This window comes from Poecilia reticulata, chromosome 8, assembly GCF_904066995.2.
Source record: "Poecilia reticulata chromosome 8, P_reticulata-male-v2, whole genome shotgun sequence".
Lineage (NCBI taxonomy): Eukaryota > Metazoa > Chordata > Actinopteri > Cyprinodontiformes > Poeciliidae > Poecilia > Poecilia reticulata.
Window position 1 is genome coordinate 14426705 of NC_088837.1, and position 17612 is coordinate 14444316.

Sequence of the window (17612 nt, forward strand, 5' to 3'; positions counted from 1 at the left end):
ATAATTGATTAAGTAGTAGTGTGTTTCAATCGTATTGCGTTTATTGATATTGAAAAACATGCACGTTCCAATGACACAAGCAATTTATAGCTCACTACTGGATACAGCTTTATTAGTGTGCGTGTTAATTGACATATTTATAATGAAATCATAATACTACTGAAATTTTGATTAATTTCTGCCTCTATAAACATGCTGCATTTTTCTAGCATCTCAATCTAGTAAAAATAAAAAAAGAGTGGTATACATAGCTTTATTTTTTTTTTATTCTGGGTAGAGTTTCAAATATATAGTGTGTAAGTAGCTAGTAGTAAGGTTGGTTTTGTTGAAGCTCTACAGTAGTCCAAACACTACCTATGACATCAGCACTTTATACATCACACTCTTGGTGTGTATAACAATGGGTTGTCTGGGTCTGGGGGCCCTACATAGTAAGCTAGACTTATTATCACCAAATTAGGGCTGATATACTCCCGAAAGCTGTTTTAAGAGTCGGTGGGAGGCACCAGCAGTTATCCTTCACTTAGTGTCTGTTTATGATTTTTTTCTCTTTTTTTTTTCCCCCCCCCGTTTTTTTTTTTTTTTTTTTTTTTTTTGAGTGCTCTACAGCTGTAACACTAGGTGATTTTGTGCAGGTGTTAACATGACGTTATCTAAAGTGGAGAATTTTCAAGAATGTGTGTTTCTTTGGTGTTTTAAAAACATGTGATCAAATGTCTGTGTTTGATAGGAGTTTCAGAGGCGGAAATACAAGAAAACATGCAGTCTGGTTCTCCTGGTCTGTTTTTCTTCCAAGTCTAGGGATGACTACTGTGGAGGTTTCTCAGTTACGCAGAGGAAAGGGACCAAGTGGTGCATGTTTGAGAGGAATGTGTGAATAGGGCAATGAGGGGAAAAGGGAGTGGTAGGATAAAATAAACATGGCCAATGATGGCAGTGCAACTGATGTATACTTTGAAATAAATCTATTGTGGATAATCAGTAAAAGTAGTGCTGTCTTAATTGCTTCCTTTCTATTTAAGTGGTTTAGTGGTTCAAGTTAATGATAAAAGGCCACCTATTATCAAATCAAGGAGCTGGCAGCAAAACAGATTCTGCACATTGTTCAACATCAGTCATTCTAAATTTAGTCGAAACTTCAATCCTATTGTTGTCTATTAGAATTCTGTGATTTAAAAGAAGTAATTAGGGGAAGCGCATCAAAAATGCAATATTTTCACATCCCTTTAACTTTTCACATGTTTAATTTAATCTGTTAAAATGTTTCTGTTTGTGAAACAATGATTTTTGTCTGGAAGGTGCTACATTAACCAAACTTAATTGTAAACTTCAATGCATATTATTTCCTTACTTTTACTTTCACCAGCTGAGGGTTTGTGGAAGAAAGCCCATCTTCATATTAATTTGCTACATCTTACGGATCCCCTAACCTGCTTTAAGTCTGGAGTCAGAGACTAGAAGGCAGGACATTTGCAGTAGCCTTCAATACGTGCATGTCTTCTGACTTTCTTTCAACTCTCATAAAAACTGGTTTGATAAATACGATAAATATCCTCTTTAAAGACTCTTGCTTAATTCTGTCAATTGGGTGGGTGGCCATGTTTTGGCAGGTTTGCAGTTGTGCCATTGTCTATCCATTTTCGGATCATTGATTATGATCTATGAGATCCTGAAACTTTAGAATTTTTCTTTATTACCCAACCCTGCTTTCAACATCTCCGCAACTATTCACTGTTTTGTTTTCATTCATCCCACAAAATCCCAACATGACAAAACATTAAAAAGTTCCAGAGTTACAATACTTTTGCAAGACACATATACAAATGTTCTCAATTTTAACACAATTTTTTCTAATCAAATTGTTTGTACTAACCTTGTTGGATAACTGTTTCCCCTGCAATGTGGGTGACAGGGAACATGGCATCGAATATGTCACTGCAGAGAAACAGGAAAAAAAAGGAAACAATTAAAACACACATGTTTTCATTCTATTTCTTGATTTCATTATAAATTACACATGCAACACTTTCAAAACTGCATCATAAACTTGCAACGTTTTTCATCATTCTCTGAATGCTATCCCCTGATCATTAAAACAAAAAACAAAAACAAAAAACACTCAAATACAATTTCACAATTCATGAATGAACATTTGTGAAATAAGTTGTTATGGTTGTCATATGAGAATTCCATCAAAGGCAGCCAAACGTTTCAGCCACTTAGTCTGGATCTCTGCACAATACAGGTACCGTACGTGGGCCGATATATGGCTGTTTTGTTTCAGCTTATGATCAAAGCATGTATCTCCGAGAGCATCTTCCTTCGGAGGCGCAGAAAAAACAAACAAAATGACAGTTGAACCCAAGCACCGGATTTCTGCTCCAGCCCGCCAGGTAAAAAAAGCGCCTGTTAGACGGCTGCTAATCGCACAGTTTAAATGCATGAGGCCTCAGAAGATTAGAGCGCCACTGCTGGAATGTGATGGGACAAAAGACATTATCCTCCTCTCTGCATGTCTCTCCCCTCCAGGGTGTAGTTTTATCTATCTAATCAGTTGCATACCATTTGTCTTATAGGAAAAAAAAATACAGTAAAAAACAATACACTAAGATCAATTATATCAAAAAGTTACAAAAACTACAGTGAATTTGGGGCAAGTTTGAGCTTGCTCCGAGTTATGTCTCTATGTGTGCGTGTGTGTGTGTGTGTTTCATTGAATGTGCATGTTTAAGCCAGAATGTCTGAATCTGAGTCCATACAGCCTATGAAAACACACAGGTTTGCACAAAATAATATGCGGCAGAGGGATAACTGCGTGCTTCTTAACCTGCAGCACACAAAATACACATAAAACACAGGGAGAAAAAAAATGTCAACAGCTGTTACGTGGAGATCTAAGGATGTCCGTGAGTGGTTTGGAAGGGAACGTACCATGCTGGTATTTATTTATGTGACACAGAATAGAAAACAGACTTAAGAAAGTGGATTTCAGCCAAATACACCCACAGGTAAGGCCAGTGCACTGCAGCTGGTCATTGACTCAAATACACACCCACTGGAGGAAACACTTACACATGCTCAAAAAAAAAAAGAAAAAAAAAAAAATCATGCTTGCCCTTTGAAGTGTGGAAACCCAAAATAAAACGATACACAACCACCATGCAACATGTAAGGAAGTGATAAAATGAGTGCAAGCCGTAGGTGCAGCTTTGCATGTCAGCACACTATTAACACACATTGGGACAATAACAACAAACTTGTAGACAGACATTTTTGATGAAAACGTCCTAAATGGTAAGATGACACAAGAGCTCGAACACTTTGATGGGGATTAGTCAGAGCAACATCTGCAGGACTGCCTCAGTTCTCCACACATCTGTGACCTCCTGTGGTAGGTGCGACTGCTTGAGCAGAGAGCTTTGGGGCAATCAGTTTCAGGTCTCAGCTAAAGATGCAACTAAGTTTTATTTAATTTTTTTTTTAAATTGAGAACTAGGCTGGTAACTACAACCAGGTGGCTTTTTCTCATCTGGCCCATTTGAAGCTCAACATCACTCAGTATAACATACCTAAGCACCACAAGGTTACAGTAAAAACAACATTCTTTACTGTGGATGGTTTGCACTGGGGAAACAAGAGCCAAAATGATTCATTTTTAAAGTAAAATGAAAACAGTAGAAGCAATGATGTTCTGGATAAAACCAGGACCATAAATGGCCAGTCATGTTCCCTTTTGTAAGACTGACAATTAATGTCAACGTAAAACCAAGCTGGGCGATCGAGAGTGTGTCACCAATAAACTGCAAGAGCATCAAAGAAAACCAAACCTGGGTTTAAGTAATTACACTTGACCACCTCTTTCTTTCAATGCCCCGCCTCTCTGCATCCATTCAGAGTATGCATCAGCGAGTACAACAAAGAAAGTCATGATGGTAATTACTTCCCCCTGTCTCTACCCATCTCTCTATTCTCAGTCACCTTTCTCCCTTCCTATACCCTCTGAACGCCCCCCCCGGTGTTCCCTTTGATTCATTTCTGCCCCACATTTTACTCCCCACCCTTCGGTCCATTCCCCCTCTCCATGTGTCCTAGATGAAGTCATTAATCTTGTCCTTTCCGCTACCTGTTGCCCCTGCCTGACCTTATGAAAAGGCAGAGTAACTCAACCAACAATGGATGCGCTGTTCAGACAGAGACGGATAGAAAGACAGGGAGGCAAAGACACCCAGCAAAGAACGGTGATGGCGGAAGTGAGCCTACGAAGTTCATCCCAATCTGCAACCTGGGTAAAGTGTCTGACACACACAAGAACACACACAGCTCGTATATTACCAAATTCAAACATACAGTGTGCGCACAACGGCGTTAAGGATTAATTAATTAAGAACTTAAAAATGTGCAAATTGTGAAGCTACTCATGTTGCCAGACTAGAATACTGTTACCTCCAATTTCAACTTGCACATTACAACAAGTGTGTGTATCTATGCATGTAATGTGAAAGAGGGACTGGAACATTTTATTTTCGTCCTCCGCAATAGTTTATTATTGTTCTGCAACACTCAGAATATAGTTTTTAGCTCGGGGCATTTCAGTCATTAATGAAGTCTAATCAGGCTTGCTTATTGTGGCTGGATTGCTTGTTGTTGTTCCAGGTTGGCAGTGACAGCTGCCCTCTCTCCTTCACCTCCTACCCCGCCACCCGCCTCCAGTCTCTCTTGCAGCACAGCTGTTTATTTGTTCAGCAGCAAACATCTTATCTTTTACATTACTGTGTCAACAGACGACGCTGCCATTATTCCATTAGCACCAAACAAGCTCTTTTGACGCTGCCGCGTGCCGCCCGTTCTTTGGGTTTCTAAATGACCCGCAGAATGTTGACTAAAACAGCCAATCCAGACTCATCGGCCCGTTTGGGTGGAAGAGATTTTGTAATAAGCAGAACAATCAACAGCCTCACCACGTACTGGGAACTTCCCTGTTTTTCAGGCCGTGTCTCAGCTTGGCAGCGACGTGCCACTGGTTTGGCTGTGTTTATGCCATGAGGGCCTGAAGGAGTAATTTTCACTGCCACTGTTGATTCCAATTCATTGTGCTGATTGTGCCGATTCTGCACAATGGTCTTTGTTTTGCCAGCATAAACAATTCCAAGCAAAAGGCGACGGGTTGAGATTTGAGACGTTCCACCGGAGAACGAAGACAAACAAAGCTGTCCAATATACATATTGAACGAAAGCAGTAAAAGAAATGCATCTTTTATTAATGTGGTAATTTTGAAACATCTTGTTGTGGTTTATATGTTCCTGCATGCTGTTTTTTCCCCCCCCCCCAACACCTCAGAAAGATAGGAATGTTAAAAAGGTCCGCCTTACTGCACTTTATCCAGAATCAAGAGCTTTCTGCACATTCTCAACAACCTACATGGTAGCTTACCATGAATACCACACAACTCCATGCAGATTTTTGTTTGGCAGCTATTGTGATTAGTCAGCAAAACATTTAAGGCTCGACTTAATTCACAAATATGGCCAAGCAAACATAAATTAGATGTCCACTGATAAGTGGAGGTATAAAAAAAAAAAAAGTTGTATAGCCTGTGATGGTTAGCTGGAAAACAGCTTTACGAGAGCTGACTAAGAGCTGCAGTTTAATGTCCAGTTTAAATTTGTGCTCACCAAGCCAAAGTTACCCACATGGAACAACCAACTCACACCACCTTCAACCATGCTGTTTGTGTAGGTGCAATCATTTTGCCTTCTAATTGCATTTTCAGTTATATAACCTTTCGAGTAACCACATGCAACAACATCCTCGCACGTAGACAGGTACCCTTCGATGTTGGCAAAGAGAGAGTGAGACACTCAGAAAATAGGGAGATGAGAAAGGAATAATTACAAAGCGTTGAAGCATTCTGTGGAAATATTTATGATATAAAAGCCTGTGGCACACGGTCCTATTCAATCTGGAAACCAACACTTAGAAAGAAAAAAAAAAATTATCATGGAGCTACTGCTCCTGGTTTTGTACTGCCACTCAGGACTATGCAAAAAGTGTTAGTTACATGGTAAAAACAAAAAATCACAACTGAAGTCCATTTCTTAAACAACTGTCTATCAGAATAAAGTTAACAAGAAAATAGGTGCATGGTTATGTTCAGACAAATCTAGGGATTTATCGGTTTGGATTTGACTTGGTGTGAGTACACAAGTCTACCTGTGTGAATGTGCAGTGGAGAAAAGGAGACTGAGTTGTCTTAATGAAATAGTTGTCAAAACTAGAGCAAAATGATGTTTAAAAGCACAAGATTTCAGCTAATATAATTTTTCTTCATCAACATAATTTGTAAGGCTGATGGCGTTACTATTTTTTTGGTCTGGGTCTCAGGGCTGTCGGATAGACAGACCCTCATTCAGCATTTCTAGCTCATGACTACTAAATACTTACGTTTGACAAGTATCTTGACAAAATAAGAAGACATTACCTCTTTATTGTTCTTACTATAAATCCTGAAATTTTTTTAAAAACCGTCTTTCATTCTTCCGACTCAAATTCAATGGGCAAGAACACCAGAACTATGAATAGGAGCCTGAAATGATTATTGTTTCCAGATGTAAAATTAATTCATTCAATTACTTGCAGACAGGCATTAGCCAATAGACACAGTTTCACATTATTCATGCGTAAAACTTGTCCTACCATTATTTCTAAGACCAAATCTTTACCAGTTATTAAAATAAAGCTGACTGAAACTACATATACGGAAAAGTTTCTAATACAAAAGTGTCAGAGCAAAAACATAGTTGCAAAGTAGATGACAATATTATAATTTTCTCATAGAGTTTAGATGCCTTACCATATAGTGCACAGTGCAGATTGTAAAGTAAAGATTAACTGGTTTCATAGTTCAATTCCACTGTAACAATTTTATTATTACAGCTTCCATACAGTGGAATAGGCGCTATTAATAATAAGAGCTGGTCCTTAAGGTTTAGAGATGGACATTTGTCTTGATACGGACCAGTAAGACATGGATGTCCAGAAAAGGACATGAGAAAGGCCACTTTCACTTTTAAAAATACTTAATTCCAGTGGATTTGGACCTCAACCCTACAAAAACCCCTTATTAAATTGCAACCTGCAAGTCAGTTAAAACAGTGAAATAAGCTGCTGCTTTTCTGTCTCATCCCTATAAACAGAGGTTTTAAAAATATTTAAAGATTGTGGTTGAATACAACAAAGGCCAGAGAGTCACACTCCTGGCTCTTGTTGTTTATAGGGGTGTAAACCTGAGTGCATCCTGTTGTCTTAAAGTGTGAACATGCGCCTCAGGATGTGTGTGTGGCAAAGCCAGAGCACCTGAGGGCCAGTGCTTTCGCCCTTACAAACTGTGTGACCTCTGAACGCCTGCTTAAACCTGATGACAGGCACCGCAATGATCAGACCAACTCATAGACAAAAAGGCAGTCAGGTAGGAAACAAGCTGCATTAGGCTAACATCAATAAAGTTTATTTAGGCTACTCTGGATGTGGACGATAGATAACGGCTGTAAATGCCAAACTAAGATGAGGGTGATCATAGCACTAATATTCAGAGCAAATTTGGATATTGTGCTTGTTATTAATGAATCAAGCCCATAAAAGCAATTTTGTTCTTAATTATGTGTCATACTACTCTCATAAACTGCTACAATTTACATTCAAATGTAAACCTATGACTGGGAATGGTTGCATTCAAGTTCTCAGCAGGCTCCACTGCTTTATGAAAAGTTTTTATTTTTTAACGCCATGAGCTACAAAGAGCGTTCTCCAGTTTTCAGTGAAGTTAGGCACAATAATGGTGTGTGGAAGATATCAGCCAACCAAGCTGACCAAACAAAGATGTGAGGAATGCACAGTGTGTTTGGAGAACTGTGACCTGAGTGAAACGACTACACCAGTACAGTTTTATACTGATATTTATCCTTTGAAAACAGGACAGATTATTTACAGCTTCACAAAAACAAGCATGTTGCAGGATAGCACAGGGGCTCTAATCTGCAGAAGCTGATCAATTCAACCAGCGCAATGACTGGTTACCATGGGGAATCAGGCGAACGCAGGCATGTGGGAAGATGCTGCTGACCGAGGATTTAAACCAGATTATAGAGCAGGTGGTTCTGCTTATTTCACATCAAGCGCTGTCACCGGTGCTGCTGCTTGATCTTATAACTTTCAAAGCAAAAGGTGGGAGTTTTTTGCTTACCAAACAAACAAATGTCACTTTGTGCCAAACCTTGCACAATGTAGTTGATAGAAAACTAAGAACAAATTTTATCTTCTGGCTACTTTATTTAATATTTTACTTAGCATAAGTTGCTAAGGTTTTCTTTTATCTTTTAACAAAAGACGCTGTCTGAAAAAAATAAAAAATAAAATAAAAGCAACATATTCTGATTTGTGCTTTATGCATGTTTACTTCCAATTATTTTTTCTACATAGCATATCACATGAAAAATTACTTGTTACTTCATAATAATGTGAAATAGAGAAGTTTAAGGCCACTTTCTTACAGTAAATTTAAACTTACTCTAATTTTATAGAAATCTGAAACATTTAAAACAGCTGTCACTGTTTATAGGACAGAGTTCCTGTTTTTCATAGAAAAATTACAAACTTTTTTAAACTCAGCTTTTGAGCCTTCTGAGTTCTTTGTGTTATAAAACAAAAAACATTCACCAAGAATTTATAGCACCTATAAAACAGGTGGCGTTTATACATGGTACTAGCGAGACTAGACACTGTATCGAAGGAAGCCCGCAAAGGAAGAAGTGAAGGTAGGACGCAAGGATACAAGGAATAAGGAAATAAATAAAGAATGAAGGACATGAAAGAACAACAAGAAAGGATTTGAGCCTAGATATAAGAAAGAGAAGAAAAAAGAAGAGCAAAACCAAGGAGGAAAGGAAAAAGGGGGAAGACCCAAAAACAGGCAGATAAATGGTAGAAAAAAAAGGACACATGAGAAGGACAGAAAGAAGGGAGGAAAGACAAAGGGGGTAAAAGAGCACAAGAGAGGGAAAGAAAGAAGAAGGGATATGAGAAATTGAGAAAGGAAGGACATAATGAAGGAAAGAATGGCACGAGGCAGGACATAGGCACGGAAGAAAGCAAGGACACAAGAATGGAAAAACACAACAGTTGGAAGTGTATAGTGTGCTAACACACTATACACTCTTATCTTTTCAGTCCTTTTCCATACAGTGTAGAGCTGTAAATACATCAATGACAAAACATTTGACATATTTAATTTCTTTACTAAACGGGTCCCTGTTGAGGTGGGGAGAGCAACTAGTGAGCTGTACACTAACTCACTCAGTAGCCTTCATCAAACCTTTGAGCCAAAGTTAAACCAGGAGCCCCAAGATAAAAAAAACCAGACTGAGCCCCTTGGAAGCTATTAGCCTCAAGAAGGCTAATAGCTGTGTCTTATCACCTCTGGTTGCCTTTCCATCTTCCTAATGGATGAAAAGCCCTTTTTACATGTGCAGAAAAGGCACGGAAAGAAAGATTTTACGCATCAGCAGAAAACGATATTAACTACATAATTAACTGGCAAATTATGTAGTTGGTGCCAGATCCAAATTTGATTTGCATCTTATGTTTCTCTTATATAACGTGGTAAATTATCTTTGTAGCTGTGTGATGACATAAGTCCAGACTCTGCTCTCTTTTTAATGCATTGTTGCATGTGTCAAGAGTGACAAGCCAGTTTTACATCCCCACCTGTGATCCAGCACACACCACCTGCTGGTGAAGCCATGATGTCAGCCTGCAAGCACTAAAAACATCACAGGCAGGCCCCGTCCTGCTGCCCCTCCTATGATTTCCTCTCCTTTTTCTTTTCTTTTTTTTTTCTTCTTTTCTTTACCACCAAGCTGCCGTGCTGTTGCTTAACTTTACAAGAACTTCTTTTTTCTCTTCTCCTATTTCGGACTTTTCTCCTCATGCTGTCAGTCCGTATCACATTTTCAGCGATCAGGGATTTTCACACTTTCTTAATGCCCCCCGCTCTCTGTTGTTGTTTGCCCCAGGGCAGGAAAAAGCGAGCTCTTCCTCCACTTAGAGACAAAAAGGGTCAGGTTGAATCAGGCGCTGACAGGACTAAGCCTCTGCCTCTCTGATGTGTCTGCAGCAGACATGTCACTGCAATGAGGTAAAACAAGAGCAAAAACCTCTTCCTCGCTCATTACGAAGACATCGAGAAAAGCATTTACCTCAAAGCATATAAGTATAATAAGTTTAGTTAAGGTAGACATAAAATATTAAGTGTACTGTATGCGCCAAGAACTTTATCCCCTTCAATTTTCTCTCTGGTTTGAGGACACACACATTTCCTGACATGTTCCTGAACATCACAATGAACGCCGCCATCCTGAGGGCAAGTGTTTTTTTGTTTTTTTTTTCCATCTCTTCCCTCTCCTCCTTACCTGTCACTCTCAGCTCACAGAGGACAACAATGGGATAAGGACTGAAGAAGCAGATCAGGACGCAAATTGGTCTTTGTGGGGAATTAGACCTGCAAGGTGTTTACACAGGTATGTGGCACATTACACATACCTGCTGGAACACATTTACATGCTGAAACTGAGAAGAAGCAATCAAACGTAGACGAGTAAGTGAGTAAAATGAGAAGACTGAGGGTAAAGTATCCACGGTTGAAGTGAAATGTAAAAGTATTCATACCCAGTGGACATTTTTATTCTCAGAAACCGAGACAAGTTTCAGGATGCTGAAACCGTAGTGAGGGACTCCTGATCTGACCCAGTGGCTGTTGGTTTATGGTAATTGTCCTGCTGGAAGAAGAACTTTGATTTGGTCACTCAGAAACGTTCGTTCTGTTTATTTCAGTAATTCAGAGGTGGAGTCAGTGAGTGAATTGATACCACCAACCCTGCCAAAAAAATAAAAAAATAAAAAAATGTATTTTACTTCTTATTCCGAACTGATCTATGACTTTGCTAAATAATTTTGTACAGTTGTGGATTGAAAAATGTAACCAGTTATAATTATTTGTGATCCTTCAATGTTAGAAAAAGAGACTTACACAGCAACAACAACTTTTTTTCCGGAGACATTGGCGACATGACGACGTGCAACAAATGTGAGATACAAGCTCCGTGAGATGCTCCTTTCTGAAAGGTAATGCACTGAGCGCCTCTAACCTAAATGAAACTCTAACAGAGTGACACCATTAAACCAACGAGTAAGTCATGGGAGAATTAACACACTTTAACAAGGCTGTTGTCTGTGTCTGTGAACTGGAACTTGTCGCTGTAGCATAGACAAAGCAGACGTGATGTATACAATAGGAGGCCATGGGGCAACCCTGGCAGTTTTGTCAGATGCAACGTTGCTCTGTCCCCCAGCTAATGCATGGCGGTCAGTGTGTGGCTTGTTATTTGGGCCTGATTGAGCTACAAAAAACACAGAAGGACTGCAGGAACATCATGTTCCCACACTGAAGGGAAACAGAAGCAGATTTACTCTGGATATTCGTTCAAATAAAATAAAAGTGATCACAACTAGCATGAATGACTCCTACCTAGTTTACCTTTCCTTACTCCGGTGCCTCTTAGGACACCATCTCCTAAGAGGCAAGAGGCAATTTATTCTCTTGGCTTTTGACTCTTGAGCAATTTTTAAAATTGCTCAAGAGCATAAGCTCAAAATGGTCGAGTCAAATCTACAGTTCTTTTCAAATGAGAAGCTGTGGCAAGATTTGAAAACTGATGCCCATAGATACTTTACACGTAATTCAACTGAGCTTGTGCTATTTTGAAAAGACAGATGCGAGAATTTCAGTCTCAAGATGGGTAAAGGTGGTAGAGATAAACCAGCCTTGCATGTGTCACTACACTTCCACTACTTTGTGTTGGCCTGCTTTTGGTTGTGATGTTAAAAAAAAGGAAGAGGTGTGAATAGCTTTGGAGGATACTGCAAGAAAAAAGACCGTATGAATTGGAACGAAATTACTAAACAATTTACAAACATACACAGGAGTATAAAAGAATATTTCTGTGCAGTTTTGGGGTTCATTTGGAAAGAATACAAAGGTGTAAAGAGATTCCAAACACGAATACTGCAACACTTCTTACTTGTTTCTGAGGATTTGACACAGAATCTGATGCAGGTGAATGATATGGAGCTAAAGTTCCCAGTAATCTACCTAAATACTTGGTTGTGTCTACATGTGTGCACTGGCTGTAATTTAAATATGAGTACGTGTTCAACAGCATACACAGATACAGCTTGGCCAATACAACCTGCCTTCTGATGACATGTTTACATGTACACCTAATGATTAGTGTGAGCGTTAAGGTGAAGTTGTCTAGACCTGAATCAAAGACGGGACAATCTGGGGGAGGTAAAAACTGCTGGCTTGTTAGCTGTCCGTGCGCTGGACGGTGGTGGGGATGGTGGAGGTTCAGTGAGGCCTGCAGCTCTCCTGTGGTGAGTGACCTCACCGCCTGGCCCCTGGCATTGTGGCAGCAGCACAAAGCCATGCAGGGGACAGGGACAAGGGGCATATACATCAGTATGGGGGGAGGGAATGGGTGAGAGTGGACGCGGACATGAATGAGCAGGAAACAGAGAGAGACAGGGGGAACAGAAACAAGGGAAAGACAGAATGTACTGAATAGTAAAAGAGATGAAAAAGAGGACCACCAGACTTTCAGGAAAAGCACACATAAGAGGATGTGGGAGTAAAGAAGGAGAAAGTTACAAGAAATGCAGAAAAGTAGTCAAAAATCCCCTTAGAAATGTCTGCTGTCTGTTTCCCGTGCATTCGATTTACTCTGTGTGCTGCTAGTAAGTGAGAATCTGCAAATTGTCCCCCGACTCGAAGAGAAAGGGCTAAGTCAAAGCACGAGTTCATCTTGAATAGATGCACTCCTTTTTTTTTATTGTCATTACAACAGAAGAATAACGTTCTATGGAGAAATGCTAAATGTTTTATCCATATGTGGGTAAAACACCCTCTAGGGGCAGCTGTAAGGTAACAACAACAGGCATTACCTTTCCTAGAGATTAATGATCAGCTGTGGTAATGATAGCTGATTTGGTTAAATGCTGGGCTATCCATCTTCCCACCCTCTTTGTAGCTTTGTCTCATCACAGAATAATTCAATAAACATCTAACAAAGCAACAAACTTGTCCCTCTCGTTTGTTTCATTCATTGCTGCACCCATCGCCAGTACACTAAAGATGTTCCCCGTCAATCTGCACGGCCTAGTGATGAAGGTGCAGAGGTCAGAGTTTAAGGGGCAGGGGTCAACTAATCAGTCACTTCATCAACTCATTACTCAGGTTGTTAATTAGAGGATTAAAGCAGGCAGGATGGAGAAGCAGCCCCTCTTCCAAATCCCTCTTCATCACTGTACCTTTACTTTAATGTTTAACAACATTTGTCTTTATGTACCTCAAAAAAAACAACTTTTCTATAAAGAATTTAATTATTTACGATGTGAAGTTTTGCATTACATCACATCTCTTGAGCTACATGACTGAATAACTTCTTCACTTAGTTGGGTTTTTAAATGCAGAAGCATGAAGAATTTGAAGAGTACACACGCAAAAGGCAATGAAAGAGCTTGGACGTCAAAATTTAACACATTCATAAACACGTAAGATGAATGTCAAGTACCAGGAAAATACAAATTGTGAGAATCTGTGGAAAAAAACGTAAGAATTCAACAGGAAAATTTTCATCTTTACAGAAATGAGCTTGGAATGCAGTCTCATGACGTATGACAGCATTGTTTCTATTTTTCAACTTCTTGTCCCACGTTTAATATTTTCTGTCACTTTTAAACTAATTTCCAACGCAGGAAATATCTTAAGGGGAGTAAATGATTTACGCTCATTTAGACCATAATCCCATCATTACCCAACATTGATCACATCAAAACCACAAGCTTTTCCATTTCGAAACATATTTACAGTATATAATGGGCGCAGCAACTAGATTGCAATGCTATTTTTAACACTTGTAGGAGAATTTCCTCATCCAGGCTTAACAGACTGTTTATAAGGACACAGAGAACAAGGCTTTAAGAGTCTGTTTTATTCCTAAGAGTGGTTTGTGGTATGGGGGTATTAGAAGACTGCCGACAGGCAGCAGGAGACGACTTGATACGTTTATATGGGTCTTTGTTTTATCACAGGAAAAGCTGGAGATCATCAAGGTGTGTAGAGAAAAGCAAACCAACGCCCCTGAAAACACTATTTATTACCATCAGATGTCTCATTTCATGTCAAAATTTGTACTCGGATAAGAAAGTGTGTGATATGGACATCAGGATCTATGTTTATAGAGGTGATAGTGCCTCCTCTGACCATTTCAAAGCACATATTTTGAATGAGTTTTAATGTGGGGAAGTGATGAAAAGATAAACTAGCTGGACAACATGGCTACTTATACATCACAGTATTGAAGCTGAGGCCTTTCACCCAACTTCATTATCTTCCTGATATCTGAATAGTTTAAAACTTTTATCTTGGGCATTTCCTTATCTTACTGAAACCTAAACACATAAATCAGATATGCAGGTTATGAAACAATTTCCTCTGATAGGAATTTTTTTTTGTACACCTCTATCTTTACAGCAGCAGGTGCCTGGACACAATGTGAAATCAGACACCTGCTTTGCAGCTTATCTTGAGAAAATATGTATGTTTGTGAGGGCGTGTCATAATGAGGTCATTCTGGCAGCTAATGGGCAGCAGATAGACTGGCCTTTCCTTCAGCCTGCTGGCAACAACACCCAAACAGATGTTCAGATATAACTGCAGAGACCAACAACTGTCTGGAAAATGAACAGATTAGCATAGATTCCTCTAATGGTTTGGTGTTTGCTTATTTGCGGCTGTTGTCCCTTTTAATTTAAAGTTCTTGTAACAATTTAAGTTCTGATGGAGCTGGTCTGATTCCATCCAGTCAACTAAAAGTTTAGAGAAGCCAAAGTCAACTTGATGCAGCATGTCTGGTCAGAATGTGTCATCGTCGACTTCGCCGGACTGATGTTTCCTGATACATGTGCCACTTTTCAACATCTATTATGAGGCGTAGCCATGCCAACGAGAGATTTGTTTACACGTGGGAGCAGCTGGAGAAGCTTTTCAAGGCCAAAGTAAAGCCTGGAATAAGACCAAAATCTTTGACAGTCTGACTTGGAGATGTGACGGATGAAGTGCAGGGGCATAGCAGAGAATAAGAAGGGGAAAGTTTAGCCTTTATTTCCCTGATAGTCACAGAGGTTGTATGATTATTGACAAATAAAGAGGACAGAGCAAACGCTGTGATATGTAATATTCAGCTTTCAGACAATGTGAAAAGCCAGGAACTGCAGAGCAAGGGTTGGCTGTATTTGATGATCTTTGTACGCTGGATGCAAAAACGATGACTGAGTTTCCATTCAGATTGTCCACTGAGCCAGTTCACCTGTTTTTCTCCTCCTGAAGGTGACGTTATCAACCCGGTTGTTGCCAGGCCACAAACAAAACCCCAAAGCATACCTGGAAATCTCTAAAGATTCTAATAAAGTCTCAATATCTCTGATACATTTCAACTTTCCTAAGGTTTGTCAACTCATTTCTTAATCATGCTTTTCTATTTCATTTTAGTTTTCCTTTTTTGTCCTTTCCCGTTTAATATAAGCAAGAATATGTATTCAATATTTAACATTAATGATTATTGTAAAGCTTTTTAAAAAGATGATGTAAACTTATGACAACAGCAAAGCAAATCTGCATTAGAACCAACTGTATGTATCCTTCAAAGAAAAAAAATGATTTGAGTCAAATTATCACTGCAAAGGCAAAAATATTTTAAACTGATGATATGCACATTTCTAATAGAAGAAAGTTGTTCTTCAGGTTCCAGCTGGTTATCACTATCACATATGCTTTAGATGCATCATGATCTACTAATGTTCTGTCATGAAACCTATTAAAATGCAATAAAAACACAAGTGTGATCTTATAAATGAGTTGCCTTTGACTGATGGTAGTTTTCATCAGAATGCAAGTATCCATGAGTGCTGGTTACACAAATACATGCACTGTTACAACCCTAGATTTAAAAAAAGAAAATAAGAATTCAGGTTTTACTTTTATATTCCATTACATTCCTTTCGATCATTATAAACGCCACAAACTGGAACAGGAACGCTGAATAAAAACAGATTAATTAAAAGTCTGCAATGCAGCAACATTTTATTTCCAAGCAGCTGAGGAGGCAATGACTACACGCACGCATTGGCGCACATGCGGCTGGTGGAGCTCAAAAACTTTGAGGCCATAAAGTTTGACATATGGAATGGCGTGTTAATCAAAGACTCCACACTCCCAGCTGGAGCAGACACACTGGGAAAACATTCTGACATGCTTACTTGAGAATGTTCTTAGTAGTGTGTGTGTGCATGTGGACACATCGCACGTGTGTGCGCAAGTTCCTCATGATATTGTCCTTTGAAGCAATGATGGTATGTGCGCCTGGTTATGTATTTGAGCTAGTTTACACTATAACTATTAGGAAGAAGAGTCAAAAGGTTTCAATGCAATGAATGTCAACATGGGGAACTTTGTGAAACAGACGTTAATGGTCATGTTCTAAAAATGTGTTCATCCTTTGGATCAATTATCTTCTGTATGACTCTGTGCAAACTTAAAACTAAAGTTTCAACTTTACCTAACCAAGAAAAGTGCCATCGCACACAGTGAAAATAACATGTTATCTAAAAGTCTTAGTCATAATACCAAAAAGAAAAGCCAGTTGAAGTGACAAAATGATTTCATAAGGAAGCAATTCTGGCTGTCCTGTAAAACACGGTGATTAAAATAAATGCTTAGGTTGCTTGCATTGTTCCCAAATTCCTAGAAAGGCAGATAAGTAAGTTGAGAAGATGAAATGGCTTATGAATGACAGACATGGCGAGCTGGGATAGTACAGCAAGAAGAAACAAAGCCACATAAAAAGAAATGAAAGCAGAAGAAGAGCTCTGCAGACAGCAGAGAAACAAAGAGGCCTTCATTGTTTCTAATCTTGCTCACTACTGAAGGGGATGATAGCATAATATGTTTGCTAATGGGGGAACAAATCTTTGGCGCTCAGCTTACATAACTGCTGACTGACTAATCATACATGCTGCCTGAAACACACACGACTGTCAGTCAGAACATTTCTCCTTTTGTGTGAGCTAAAGTTGAAACAAGATATTCAGATATGCTGTACAAAGAGACGAATAATCGTTTTGTTCTCACTATCTGACATTAAATCAGACTAAACTTTTCCTGTTTTACATTGGTAATAATTATAACAATTACTTCTTTTTGCTAAATGCCAGAATAATGAGGGTGAGAGTAGAGAAAACTGCTTAATTTCAGAAGTTTACATAAACTGACTCTGTATTGTACATATGGCTCAAATTCACTCAAAAGGTTTAAACTTATTGTTATTAGAAGATTACAAAGCCAAAAATTGTTTGGAGGGATAGTAAGTAGACTTCCTAAGTATTCTGGTATTTAGTAAATATTAATAATTATGGTAATTCTATCCTGGCACATGAAAAGTTT

The 17612-nt window shown here is 39.0% G+C and overlaps 1 protein-coding gene across 5 annotated transcripts in view; it reads right to left on the bottom strand.

Moving 5' to 3' along the window:
- Nucleotides 1-17612, bottom strand: part of prkar1b (protein kinase, cAMP-dependent, regulatory, type I, beta) — a 67814-nt gene that overhangs the window by 26997 nt on the left and 23205 nt on the right. For all 5 annotated transcript variants that reach the window (XM_008416713.3, XM_017306354.2, XM_008416714.3 and 2 more), the window contains one exon: nucleotides 1874-1935. In XM_008416713.3, coding sequence (XP_008414935.1) covers nucleotides 1874-1935 — 62 coding nt within the window. The remainder of the gene's footprint in view (nucleotides 1-1873; nucleotides 1936-17612) is intronic.